The sequence below is a fragment of the Glycine max genome, chromosome 6 (assembly GCF_000004515.6).
Source record: "Glycine max cultivar Williams 82 chromosome 6, Glycine_max_v4.0, whole genome shotgun sequence".
Taxonomy (NCBI): Eukaryota; Viridiplantae; Streptophyta; class Magnoliopsida; order Fabales; family Fabaceae; genus Glycine; species Glycine max.
The window spans coordinates 50,345,593-50,359,246 of NC_038242.2; the positions used below are offsets into that span (position 1 = coordinate 50,345,593).

Here is a 13,654-nt window from a genome sequence, read left to right on the forward strand (position 1 = left end):
CAAACAATCTGATAGTAAAACACATAATATTTAAAATAATTATCATCTTTGATTGTTTTATACAAATTTAAAAAACAATAATTTTATAAAATTAATCTTATATTATGGTTAATTCACTTTATAGATTTTATTATAAAAAAAATAAATATTACGTTTAAAACCTAGCATAATAATTGTGTGTACCGTTTATTTTATTATGAATAATTGAAATGTACCTTTTTTACTAGTAGCCAATCCCTTAAAACCCCAAATCCAATAATGTTTAAATTTAAAAAGTAATTAAATCAAGAATTCACAAATAGAAAATTCACTAATCAGCATAAAAAAAAATTAAAGCTTTAGAGCACTTGTTAACATTTTTCTAAATCTCAAAATCATAATTAATGTAAACAGAAGACTTCATTGATATACTAATTTCGATTGGCATTCGTCCATAATCGATCAATGAGAAGTAGAGAGGAAAATATAATCATAGAAAAACACAACGTCATATTTCACATTTAAGAAGCATGAGAAGATCCATATATCTATAAAGACTCACATATATAATAATTACATAGAGCACATAAAAGAAGAAAAGTAAAGCATTAAGCAACCAAGATCATTGTTCCCAACTAGTGTTGTGCAGCATAGTGGTTAATAAGCGAGAGAGCATTGCTAGTAACCTGAGCAACATTGAGCATCCTAGCCCTAATAGAGTCCTTGATCTTCCCATTCAGCGCCTTCCCGGAGAATCCATCGCCGCAAGTGCTCTCATCGGTCAAAGCAGAACTGACCCATGTCTCCACGTTGCTAATGTGCCACGTGAAGTCCTCACCCTTAACCTTACATAGCTTGAGCTCCTTCAGCGACCGGCTGAGGCGGTCAACGCTGTCGCTGATTTCCTCGGCGCAGTCCTTGAGTGCAGCGTGCTCTCTGGGTTTCAGGCCTCTGAATTTGTTGCAGTTAGCCACGAAGGTTTTGGTGGCTTGGGTGCGGTTCAGGGAGAGGGAGAGTGCTGTCTGAACCAGTTGGTGAGGGTCCTGTTGGATGCTGGAGGCGTAGACGGAGAGGGATGAGACGCAGAGGGCTGGGTACTGGGTGCTGCTGCAGGAGGATTTTATGAACGGGCTTGGGCTTGGGCTTGGGCTTGGGCTTGAGAGGCTGGGCTCTATGTGGAGTAGTGTAGAGATGAGGAGGAAGACAAGAGACCAATTTGATATTCTTGCCATTTTCTCGATTTGATATTCAGTGGAGATTTAGATCTACATTTATAGAGGGAGGAGCGTGTTTGTGTGCCCTATTTTCTTTTAATAACAATTATTTTTTATATCAGCAAAATCTTGGTAATTATTAGTGTGTATTAGTTTTTGTTGGTGGGAGAAATTTAAATTTAAGATTTCTCTTTTCTTGTTTTTTCTTTCATCATGGTAACAAATTTAATATTATTGATTAAATTAAAATAATCGCATGTTAATTGAATTAGATGTGTTGGTGGTTTGTATGGGATATTTAGAGAAAAAATAAATGATAATTAGGTCAAATTGAGTTTTGATTCTTTTATTTTTATATGGATGAATTTAGTTATTCAATTTTGTAAATTTAATATTTATTTTTTTTAATTTTGTGATGATTAAAGATAGTCACTAAATATTAAATATAAACTTGAAAAGGAATTAAATTTATATTTATATTTTTTAAAATTTAGAGAAGTAAAATTATGAGTATAAAAATATAAGGATTAAAATCAAATTTAAATAAAAGTATTAAAACTAAAAATATAATTATTATAATAAATAAATAAATAAATAAAGGTTTTTGCTTGTGATGTATGTGGGGTCTAGTTAACAAAAATCTAGGGAATTTATTATTGGGTTTGGGGTAAAGAAATGGGAATGTCATTGCCTTTCACCAATCAAGCAGCTGCTTAATACACGTCTTCTTTGTCTCAACTGGCGCATGTGCAAGTGTAGCTTTTTCTTTTCTTTTCTTTTTTATTTTTATTTTGTTGAAGTAAAAGGACTCCACTTGTTAGAACCGACATTGTGATTACTCTCTGTCTCGGATACATTTTTCAAGAAATTTATACAAGCATCAACACAGACACACAACACAGATACTAAACATGATATGAATATGAATATGTGAATATGTGTAATGTCCAAAATATAGAATATAATATTAATATTGTATCGGCACTGAATATTATTACAGACGCGTGTGTCAAACATCGAACACAATAAGAAATTGAAATGTTCGTGCTTCATAGTTCATACCAAACATGTTTTTTTCTCTCTCTTTTTTTCTCAGTGAACGTGAAGTATCTTTCACTGCAAAATTAGATATTATTTGCTTGAAGTATTATAATTTATTAAAAACTGAAATCTCTTAATATATGTGTATAAGATTGTACATCTAATCACATGTTTTAAAAATATAATTTTATCAATCTTGTATTTATACATATCTTCTATTATTAGTTAAAATATTGTTGAAAATAACAAATTTTACGAGTTACAGTTGTGCTGAAAGAAAAGTATTAACACAATCATAAAAAAGTATTAACAGGACTCCTCTTATATGAACCAGATTTAGTTAATTTTACAATGTGGGATTAGTGCTTAATTAACCAAAATGGTCCTACCTGGCCGACATAATTTCAAACTTGCTTTCACACACGATCTTAAGGTGACTGCAGCAGCCATGTGACAAACACATTCATTTGTTTGATTACTACAACTTGGACTTATCTAGAAGCGTGAGCTGCGTACGGATTATTTTTTATTTTTTATTCATCAGGTTGTAATTCTTAGATCTCACAGCGTAAATTTCTATTTGTTTTATATTTAAACATTGATTTTATTCATGTGGTCTGTATTTAACGTAGTTATGATGTGTAATTGTTTTCTTTAAATTATTGACAAAATCGTTTATAATTAAGCTAAGTTAAAAAGTTGACAGGTTGGTATATGTTTAATGTAGTACATATGTATATTTTATTCTTTTTTCTTAAAATTTGTGTACGGTAAAAATTCTCAATAAGAGAATTAATCTTACTAAGTTCGGACTGTTTTCAAGTTAAACAAGGTTACTTCTTGTATAAGACACGTATGATTTATATTAGAAAACAACATTAAATCGTGAGTTGAGATCAAATATATTACATTAAAGCAAAGTTAAAATGTTAGGTAGCATAATTGCCAAGGTGCTTGAATTAGGCTGAGGGCAATTTCTGGCCAGAAGAACTCGTGGGTACATAATATGGAGAGTACCACGAAGGAGGGAGGAATTAAATGGTGATGCTTAAGGGGGTTGCTATTGTCAGTGTCACTTTTGCTGCTGGTACCATCTACATGGGTTGTCTTTTAATACACAATCAAATCATAATTCAATTGTTAATATGTGATTGAAAAAAATAAAACACAAGGCAATCATGTTTTTATTTGTAATTTTTTTCACCCCCAATTAACATAACAAAATCATAATTTTATTATGTATTTTTTATAATTTTTTAAAATTTATTTCAAATGCAAGTTACGTTATCTTTAAAAGCAATCAAATTAAGTTTGATATAATTTATCATTTTTAATAATAATTGGTATATTTTTTAATTAAAATTGAATTAATTAGATATAAATTACCCTTCATAAACGTAACCAGATTAATTATTATATGAATTACCTTTATTAACAGTAATCAAATCAATTTATGATATTAATTTGTATCATAAGTAATTTGATTACTACTAAAAATGGAGGTGAAGAAAATAGTGTGAGAGAGGAAGAGAAATGATGGGGGTGCTATGATGGAGAAGTGAAAGAGGAAGGGGCAAGGGTTAGGGTGTAGGAAAATTCAAAAGGGTAAAATGGTCATTTGCTAAGGTTTGGTGGTGCCAATAGGAATGACCATGTTTAAGTTAGTATGAGAGTGAAAAATAAATGTGGTTAATAACATTAGTATTTGGTAAGCCCGACAACTTCATATAATATAAATTTTGGCCAATAATACCATTAGACATCAATTAAGTCAAGCAAGGTGTATGACGAGACTCAAGTTCTTACTTAGAACTAACTGTGAGAAGGTTGATAAAGATAAAATTGAACCTAATATGAATTAACCATTAGAACATTCTAAAATAGGTTATGCAACACTTTAGAGGATATTATATTTTGCCTCAACAACACTTTAGAGGATATAGTTAGAGGCAACTCTTTAGATCTCTCTATACTCCTTGGAGTTGCCTCACTTCCCTAATTTCTCATAATCATTGTTACCCCTATGAAACCTCATTCCTTTTCCTCTTTTTGAAACCTTTTCGTGAAAATTCCTTTCACAATCCTTTCAAAAACTCATCACTTATTTGTGACCTAAGGGTTCCTTAGTCCTTCTTCACATCATTGTAATTAGTCTAGAAATACAACGATTGGATAGAGGAATTCTAACATTATACGTTATTGTTTCGCGCTTAATTACACGCAACAGATGTTAGAAATATATCAGCTCAAAGAGAGAATAAAATGCAACGTATCTAGTTCAATAATACAACGAAAAGCAAATATGGAAACAGCAAATGAGTGTACGAAACCTGCAAGTGCACACACTGGTATTTTGGGATGTGAGATGTCCAAGTCCAATCTATTTATCCAACTGTCCCCATAAAAAACAGGCACTTACCCTCTTCAGCAGAACATTAATACCCCAGCAGAGGGCCATTACCCATATTATCTATTTCTATATAGACCACATATATTATTTAAATTAAATACTAAAGTTCTCAATATCTTTAAAATTTGAACTATTTTTTTATTATTATTGTGTTTATTCAATTCATTATTTTCAGTTAGTGACCAAGTAAATATAAATCAGTCCAACTAGTCTCTTTTTATTTTAGAGTCCAATCAATTCAATTCTTGGAAATTAGACCACATTTTAAAATTGAAAAGACGATCGAAAAAAGAAATCTAAACCACAATAATACCTTTAATTTTTAAAGCTTAGTATATGTCGTTCTTTATTCGGAGAGAATTGTCTGCTAATATTAAAATATTACTACAAACTCGTATATAATATCTTAATTAATAATTTAATTTGGTTAAAAAAAGATATCAACATAAATTAATTTATAACATCAAACCTTTAATTTAAGTATATATATCTTTTCTCCCTAGTGAAGCTCAACTGTCAACGTCAATTTGGTGATAAGGTTTTTATTTATTCATTTATTTACAATAGGTTAATAGCAGTGTTCCTACACTCTTTCTGATAATGGAATTTGTAAAGTATTAACTCATCGTGCCAAGTTGCATGCCTAGATGCTTAGACAAGGGGGGACACGAATCTTGTTATTAAAAAAAAAAACCATCATTTGGCATAAGAAACTATAACATGTTATCTTAGTCTCTAAAATTAAGAAAATTTCAAACAATTTCTTGAAATTTTTAGTTGTTTTATTTAAGCTTCTAGAATTAATTATTTATTAACATTTTAGATAATAAATATATGTTAATACTATTACTTAAATCAATGATTGATACTGGCTAGTAGATTGTTTTTTGAGAGACTCGATTGATTAAATATTAAAATTAACAATGTGCTGAGATTTTATGCACAGTTTTGAAAACTCCAGAAGATTTTTTTTTTTTTCCCGACAAGTGGTGGCCATGCCAGTGAAGACCATTTTCCATTTCAAATTGAAGGGCCCTTATACTTTCGAAAACTAGAGCCGTTGATATGCCACGTAATCTTGGACATTTTGTGGAATTGAGCCAACCACGAGTCTAAAAGCATTTAATAAAAAACTAAGTTTAGTTGGCTTTAAATTTTTTTATTATTTCATTGTACGATATTGGGACCATTTTGATCGTGTAAATTTTAATTATTTGATTTTAATTTTCGTATTTTAAAATATGTAATTTTTTTTATTTAACTTCACATTTAAAATTAATGAAAAAAACAATGCAGGAGTAGAATAATAATTGATATAGATGTTCTAGACATACAAATATGGAAAATTGCAAAGAAGAAGATTCTTTCGACGAATGAGCTTCGCTATCATAGGCACATGGTAGATAGATTATGTTCGCATTGTATGATGGAGTTTGAAACGCTTATCCATGTCTTGCGGCCGGGACTGCAAATGGACCAAGCTAGTTTGGGAGGTATTAATCACATTTTAGTTGTGTGACGTTATTGAGTGGATGGAGTTGAATATTAAGAATTATGAAGCACGAACACTCCAGCTTCTTGTTGTGTCCAGTGTTCGATACATGTTCGTGTTAGTGTTTAACACCGACACGACATTCATACTACGTTTTATATTTTGGATATTACAAGTGTTTACATGTCCGTATCCGTGTCCTATTCAGTGTCCATATTGGTGTCGGTGCTTCATAGATTAAGAATTATACTAGCTTTGATGGGGAAGTTAGTTGAATCAATGGTTTGGTGTGACGCTAGATAAAATTCGGTTGCATAGAAATCTGATTTTCAAAATAAATGGATTCTGATGCATGGTGTGCTTTAATTCAGGACATCACTAGAAGCAATGAGTCCATGTGGGTATCCTACAATATGTGGAAAACCCTATGGTCAAATTGGTTTTGGTGGGTGGTCTATTCCTTTAATCGATCTTGTTAAATTGAACTATGATGGTGCTGTCTGTCAGACCATAAAGACAGTTTCGTGTGGTGGGGTTATTCGAGGATAGTAAATTTAACATTGTTAAAGTTTTCTTATCTCTAGGAGACTGAGATTTTGTTCTATTTTTGAAGCAGAATTTCAGACAATGTTTTTTTGTTTTGAGAATGACAGAGGAAGCTGGCTACAAGAAGATTATTTTAGAATCTAAATGCTTCGAGGCTATTAGAATAATTAATAATAGCTTATATGTTTACACTCCTTTTAATTTATCAAGGTCAAGGTAGATATGATTCATGAAAATTTGTTGACTTTTCAATTTAGTAGTGTGATCCATGTTTTTAGGAAGTCAAACATGTTAATTCCTTTGCAAAACATGGTTTGCCCAATAGTAAAAAAGTTTGTTCTTTTCTCTCAATCCCTGATTTCACTAAAAATTTCTTCCTAGAGAATGCATATATAACTGTTTACTCTTTGAATGATAATTAATTTGGTTTTGGGACGCTTTGCCCAAAACCATTAAGAAAAAAATGTTCAACACATGCAATTAGAATGCTAGTATGGGTGTTGACTTATTAACAATATCATTTTAATGCCAACTTACAAATATTTTCGTGCTTAATATTATTTGTAAAATAATGAATACGGTTTAAACAAACAAATAGATATTAGTTGAATAAATAATTAATGAAAAATAATATTAATTTAAATTATAATGATATTAATATTACTACTCATTTCATATATATATATCACCTTAACAATTTTTCCATTCAATTTTAATTACTTTATTTTAAGTGAAAAAATTTAAAACAATTCTTTAGTATGTGTATATATGCTATTAGTCACAAACTATTTTTTTAAAATTATTAATATTTTAAATTTTATATAGAAATTTAAAATAATGTTAACGTTATTTGACATTCAATGTATTTAATATAATTGTATAATTAGAACTCGTGAGTCTTGGCATCGATCTGTTTACATGAAATTTTTTATAATTACAATTGCTACGTGACTCGTAAACAAATCTTAAAATAAAAAAAAATAGTTATACAAAAATTGAGCAAATTAAAAATTATAAATATTAGTGTGAGTAAGATAAGAGGAAATCATGAAATATATGGATCAATTGGGTTAGGTTAATTCATCTTAATGATTTCAAGTTTTAGTCTTAATTAAATATAGTTTTTGTTTGTGGAGATCAGTGTAGTTTATATATATATGAATAAGAAGATATAAGGAGTAAGTAATTAACTCATATATATAGTATAATTTAGTGGGTAAATAATGAGAAAAGAATGACGTGTTTAATATATATTTTGACTTTAAATGATTAAAAAAATCTATTTCAGTTGAATATAATATTTGATTTATTTATAGTAAATGTGAAAATACTTATATTCGATTTATATTCATAAGTTTTGTGTGACTTTAAATGAGTAATGAAATTAATATGCTCCACGTGTCATATGTGTGTTTCCAAGGCTAATTACAAATGGAAGGTAATGAATGTGACATCAAAGAAGATAGTGATTTTCGAGAAATTGAGAATCCATAAAAAAATTTGAATCCTCAATAATAGAAGTACTTGGCGATGAATGAGACATTGGATTAATTGATTGCCCATTTAATGTTCAAGTATTGTGATTCACTAGCAACCATGGAAGGAGATTGTGATTCACTAGCAACCGAGATTCAATGGGAAAAAAAATTATAGAGCCCACTAATTTAGAAGAATTTGTATCAATGAATATGACATTATCAACTGCCAATTACAGCGAGGTTAGTTACAATCTTTATTAAATTCATGTGGAACTGAGTATATGTAAATTTTGTAAGCAAATTCTCATATTTATATTTTGTGATTAAAAAAATATAATTGAAATGAAAGATTAATTATTGATAAAATTAATAAATATTACACAAAATATTACAATATCCATCATAGGGATTGTTTTAAGACATTTATGAGTTTATTTAGTTTTTTCACTAAAAAAATTGATAGGATATTCACACAAAAAATGATGAAATTAGTTATTTAAATTTAAACTTAATTCAATTAAGGCTCAATAAGATGTGATAAGATCGAGTCAATTTTATTTATTAACATAATATATCAATATTGATTATGTTTAACAAAGTTAACTAGTTAGTTGGTAGGTGAAAGCTATAAAAATTAGTGGCTAGAAACTGAAAAAATTAACTTATTAAATTAAAAGTATTCGGTAAAATTAATTGTTGAAGTAACTAAAAAATGTAAAGTAATACAAAATAATAATAACATGATTTATTTAAAAAAAATAACAAGAAAATCAATAAATATATTGAGAATAAAAGTGAGAAAATATATAAGGTAGAAGTTAGTGTTTTAAAAAACGCTACTTAAAGTAACGTTTCAAAAAATGTTAGAAGTTACTGAAAAATTATTATAAAAAAACTTATTTACCAAACAACTAAATAAATTTTTTAACTAATAAAAAGTTAGAAACTAATTGAAATATTTTTTCGAATAAAATTATTAACAAACATGTACAAGCAAATGATATATTATAAATTAACAATTAAAAAGGAATCAAAACTAGGAATCAACTCTTCATTTTAAATCATGTATTTATTTCTTATCTATTGTACTCCTTATTCAAACAAACCATAATGATAAGTGAAAAGTAGAATCACAAATAAGGCAAGAGGCTTAAGATAGAGGGGGTCCACTCAGTAAATTCAAGGGAAAAACAACAAAAAAACAAAGCTCTCAAGGAAGATAGGAAAACAGAACAAGAAGTGAAACAACATCTCAATTAACTTGCTAAATATAGACTCCTTTTTGGGTTCATCAACATATCTATAGTGTTTTTGTCCATAACTTAGAGCTTTATGTAACCGTTTTGGATCATCCACTTCATGATCCATTCGTTGAAGGCTGATGCTAGGTGCACCTAGCATTATTGCTGGTGCACCCAACATTTTTTAAAAATGCTAAAACTACTTTTACGCTTTCTTCGCATTTGTGCTGAGTGTGCATAAGAATAATCCTCAAATCGTACGGATCAAGTTGATCTATAAGATTAATACAAATCAAGTTAATCCGTATATTAATATTAAGCATACGGATCAAGTTGATCCGTAAAACATGCTGGTTGCACCTAGCATCCATCGTTGAACCTACACTTGTTGGACCAATAAGCCCGTCCAAAAGTTGCACGAGAATACACATCCAATTGTGCTTGAGCATACCTTTTTAAGTCTTCCTTAGACGCATGCCATGCACCAGTCCACTACCCTACCAATAAAAAAAAAATCATAATGTCATTCTCCGAACGTTTAATATGACCTACAAAAAAATTAGTCAATATATAATATATTGATCCAATAAAGGCTCAGTGTAAAATAATTTTAAAAAAAAATCAGTTATTATAACTTTTGGGGTAATTATTATAATAGTCAATAAATAAATTTATGGTATGTAATATAATTTGTAAATCAATAATATTGTAAAATTATTATACATCCTTAATATATTATAAACTGTTTCTCTATAAATAAATGGGTGCTTAATCTCCTTTTCATTTTCTTCTCTCTTCTTGTTGGGTAATATAGAAGAGTATCAAAAGGATTAAGGAGTTAATGATTAAGAATACTAAAAACTTTAACACCACATTTTAACTTCAAGGAATTAGATAAATAGATCACATTAAAATTTCCACACTTCTCTCTCATGTTTTGCTACAATTAGTAAAATAATATTGTGGTGAGTTGGTAGATAGAACAAATGAGAGTTTGGTCTGTTTTATTTTCTTTGGTTTATCATTTTAGTAAAGCTAAAATGCACCATATTTTTAACCTTTTTTATTACTGCATATTTTTAACCTTATTTCCCACTCTTTTGTTTTTCATATGCGCTAAACATATAAAAAAATGACGTTTCTTTTCATCTTTTAAATTTATAACATTTCTAACAAATATTGAATTCACAAAAAAAAAATGTCTATCAAATATTGCTCAAGTGACTATTTCTCGATTGTTAGGTAAAGTTCTTATTTTGGAAACTGAAATCAAATTAGTGATTGTTCCATAAAAATATATATGTTGAATTTGGTTTTTACCTACAAAACTCAGCATTTGAGGATCCTCTCTTATGAAGTCAATATTTTGTTGAGCATTCATGTTGTTGAATTTGCAGGAATAAAGATTGTAGTAATGCACATCAATGACTACTCTGTCAAAGCCTTTCACAAATGAGAGAATCACTTTAGAATCTGCATCCAATGGATTTGACATGATCGCATAAGCACTTGAGCTGTGCTTCCTCACAGCATCATAAGCTTCTTTGTAATACTTCTTAAGGATGTCTAGATTCACACCTTTTGGCTCATTCATCAGCTCTATTCCTCCTAAGTTTGGTCTGTTACCATATCTGTCAACAAATTCAAGTATAAATATATCAATGCTTAAACCATAGAAGAAAATATTTTTCAATTATACTAGACCCTTTATGATGAAAATAATGCTCAAGGTACTATTGAGATAAACTTCTTCATAAATACTCAGAGTACCAAGTGAAAAATTAAAAAGAGATGAATTTCTTCTGTAAGCTAAAATCTACTTTATAACTTCAGCTTTTAGAAAAATTAGATGAAAAAACTTCTATGAAGGTCAAAGTACTTAAGTTAATTTTAACTCATGCTAGAAACTCATTTCATTTCTATAAAAAGTTAATACAAGTAGATAAACTCTTAAAGGATTAATTAACCACATAAGAGCTGGGCATAAAAAAAGTGTGTAAAGAAAACTGAAGGTCAAATCCAAATTTCGTTTCTCGCATAACATGATTCCAAATACACAACCTCTAAAATGATGAATATTATAAATGGCTTTCAATAAGTTATAACAAGATGAATATTGCATCAACCATCATATATTATGAAATCTTGCGTTCGAGCATTATAGAAAACAATAGACCTGATTGAAATATAAATCATATTAAACATGATCAGTTATTTTCTTTCATGGAAATTCATTGACAAAAATCAAAAAATATTATGTACCAATAATATGTAAACAAAGAGGTTGACCCCTATTTGAGAATAAGAGCAAACAACAATGTTAACAACCATTATTTAAAAAAGTTCACAACTATCTTTCAACCCAAATCCAACAAGAAAAATATTTCATAATCAGCCATTTTCAAATTTTACAAATCTTTTGTGTCTGCATTTATCTATGATTTATTTAAAAATTCATTTCCACAAGTATTTTTCCTTAATTTAAGAGAATCGTTATCATTGTTTTTTTTAATAAAAAACAACAATTTTATTGGAGCAGCCTTAACTGCCAATCACAACAATGAATCTCTGGATAAATCCAGCAGGAACACAAAACCAATGGCCAACCAAAACAAAACAGTAGTGTGGTGTCAAGAAAACTAAACCAAACCAACCCATCACAGCATCAATAAAAAATCACAACTCAGAATTTTCTTAATCCTCAGGAAAGCGAAGGTGCAGTGCTTTCCTTTGGGTGTAGGCAACCCCCTTCAAACGCATCACATTAGAGTTTAGACTATATCTTTTTCATATACCAGGGACAACAACGGAAAAGATTTGACCCACACCTTCAATAATAAGATTATGAAGGACCAAAAAAGAAATAGTAGTAGTAAGCTAGACTTGTATATATATGCGTATTCACATTTGCTAAGTGACAATTTTAATGCTAATTATGATTACGAGGGAAAACATTTTATATAAGAATTGAGATAATTAAATTTGGGCTTTTATATGGACGGTTGAGATTTAATATTAAAAATTCATCTAACTTTTTAAAAAACTCATATGAAATTAAATTTTGATAATTTATGTTTGATTATACTAATACTTATTTTTATATAAGATAATTTCCTCTCATATAATAGCTATTTTCAGAATTCACTACTTTATGTGTTTTGGTTGAATGGAATGTTTTTAATATATGACCATTTTACAAATTGTTGAAAATAAAAAATAATTTAAATAATATTCTTAATATAAATTAAAAATAAAATAGTTCATTCCAATCAATTAATAATAACTAAAAGTTTTAAATGTATTTTTTATCCCTTCATATTTAGATCATTTTTATTTTTTGTCCTCAAAATTTAAATTTATTTTTTTAGTCTCTTAATTTTTTTTAAAAAAAAACTATTTTTAATCCCTCCTATGATAAAAAAAATTATTTTGTGCATCCAAATGGTAAAAAATCAATCAAAGGGACTAAAAATAACATTTGTCAAAATTGCGGAACTAAAAAAAGGAAATTTAAATTTGAGAGATAAAAAGAAATTTAAGCCTAATTTAAAATGTTGAATGTTTGATTGAAAACAAAAGGAAGTTAAAATCCATTTTGAATAATTTCATGAAGGAAGAATTTAGAAAATATTAGTCAGATTTGATATAGAAGCCCCAAAATGATGTCCCACGGTAGGGGTGTAAACGGCTATGTTTGTCTCGTGAATCCGATTAATTAATTCAATTCAACTCAATTAATATTTGATCCGAGTTGGTTGAGTTATTAGTTTAGTTTGAGTTTTGTTTTGGGGTATAGTAAGGTTGATGAGTCTCAAACTCAATTAACCCAACCCAACGCACATATATATAGTATTTAACGATAACTTAATTATTATTCTAAAATTTTATTAGTGTCATGCATGTCTTGATTTTGAATGAGTTTAATTAATTAGGTAATTCATTTCTATTTGTGATTGGGATCAAATGTTACAGACGCCTATTAGGTTCTAAATAGTAAATACAAGTTCAGGTTACTATGATCAATATAGTGTTAATTAGTCTCATTTTCTTTATAGTTTTAGAACATATACAACTTGATTAATTCTTAATTTTGTATATCTTTATTTCTCTTATATTTTAATAGTTTTTTAATTGCTAAATGCTAATTTTCATCCATCACAATATTCACACATCACTGTCCATCCAAGTGTTAAGTTAGACGGTCAACCTATGCATAATTAATATTTTTAAAAAATTGCAAAATTTTAATAATT

The 13,654-nt window shown here is 28.7% G+C and overlaps 1 protein-coding gene across 1 annotated transcript; it reads right to left on the reverse strand.

Annotated features, from left to right (window-relative positions):
* Window positions 1-361: 361 nt before the first annotated feature.
* On the reverse strand, window positions 362-1,222 carry LOC100527116 (plant invertase/pectin methylesterase inhibitor domain-containing protein). The gene has a single exon (NM_001248214.2). The coding sequence runs from the start codon at window positions 1,209-1,211 to the stop codon at window positions 615-617; it is 597 nt and encodes a 198-aa protein (NP_001235143.1). The 5' UTR covers window positions 1,212-1,222; the 3' UTR covers window positions 362-614.
* Between the last annotated feature and the right edge of the window lie 12,432 nt (window positions 1,223-13,654).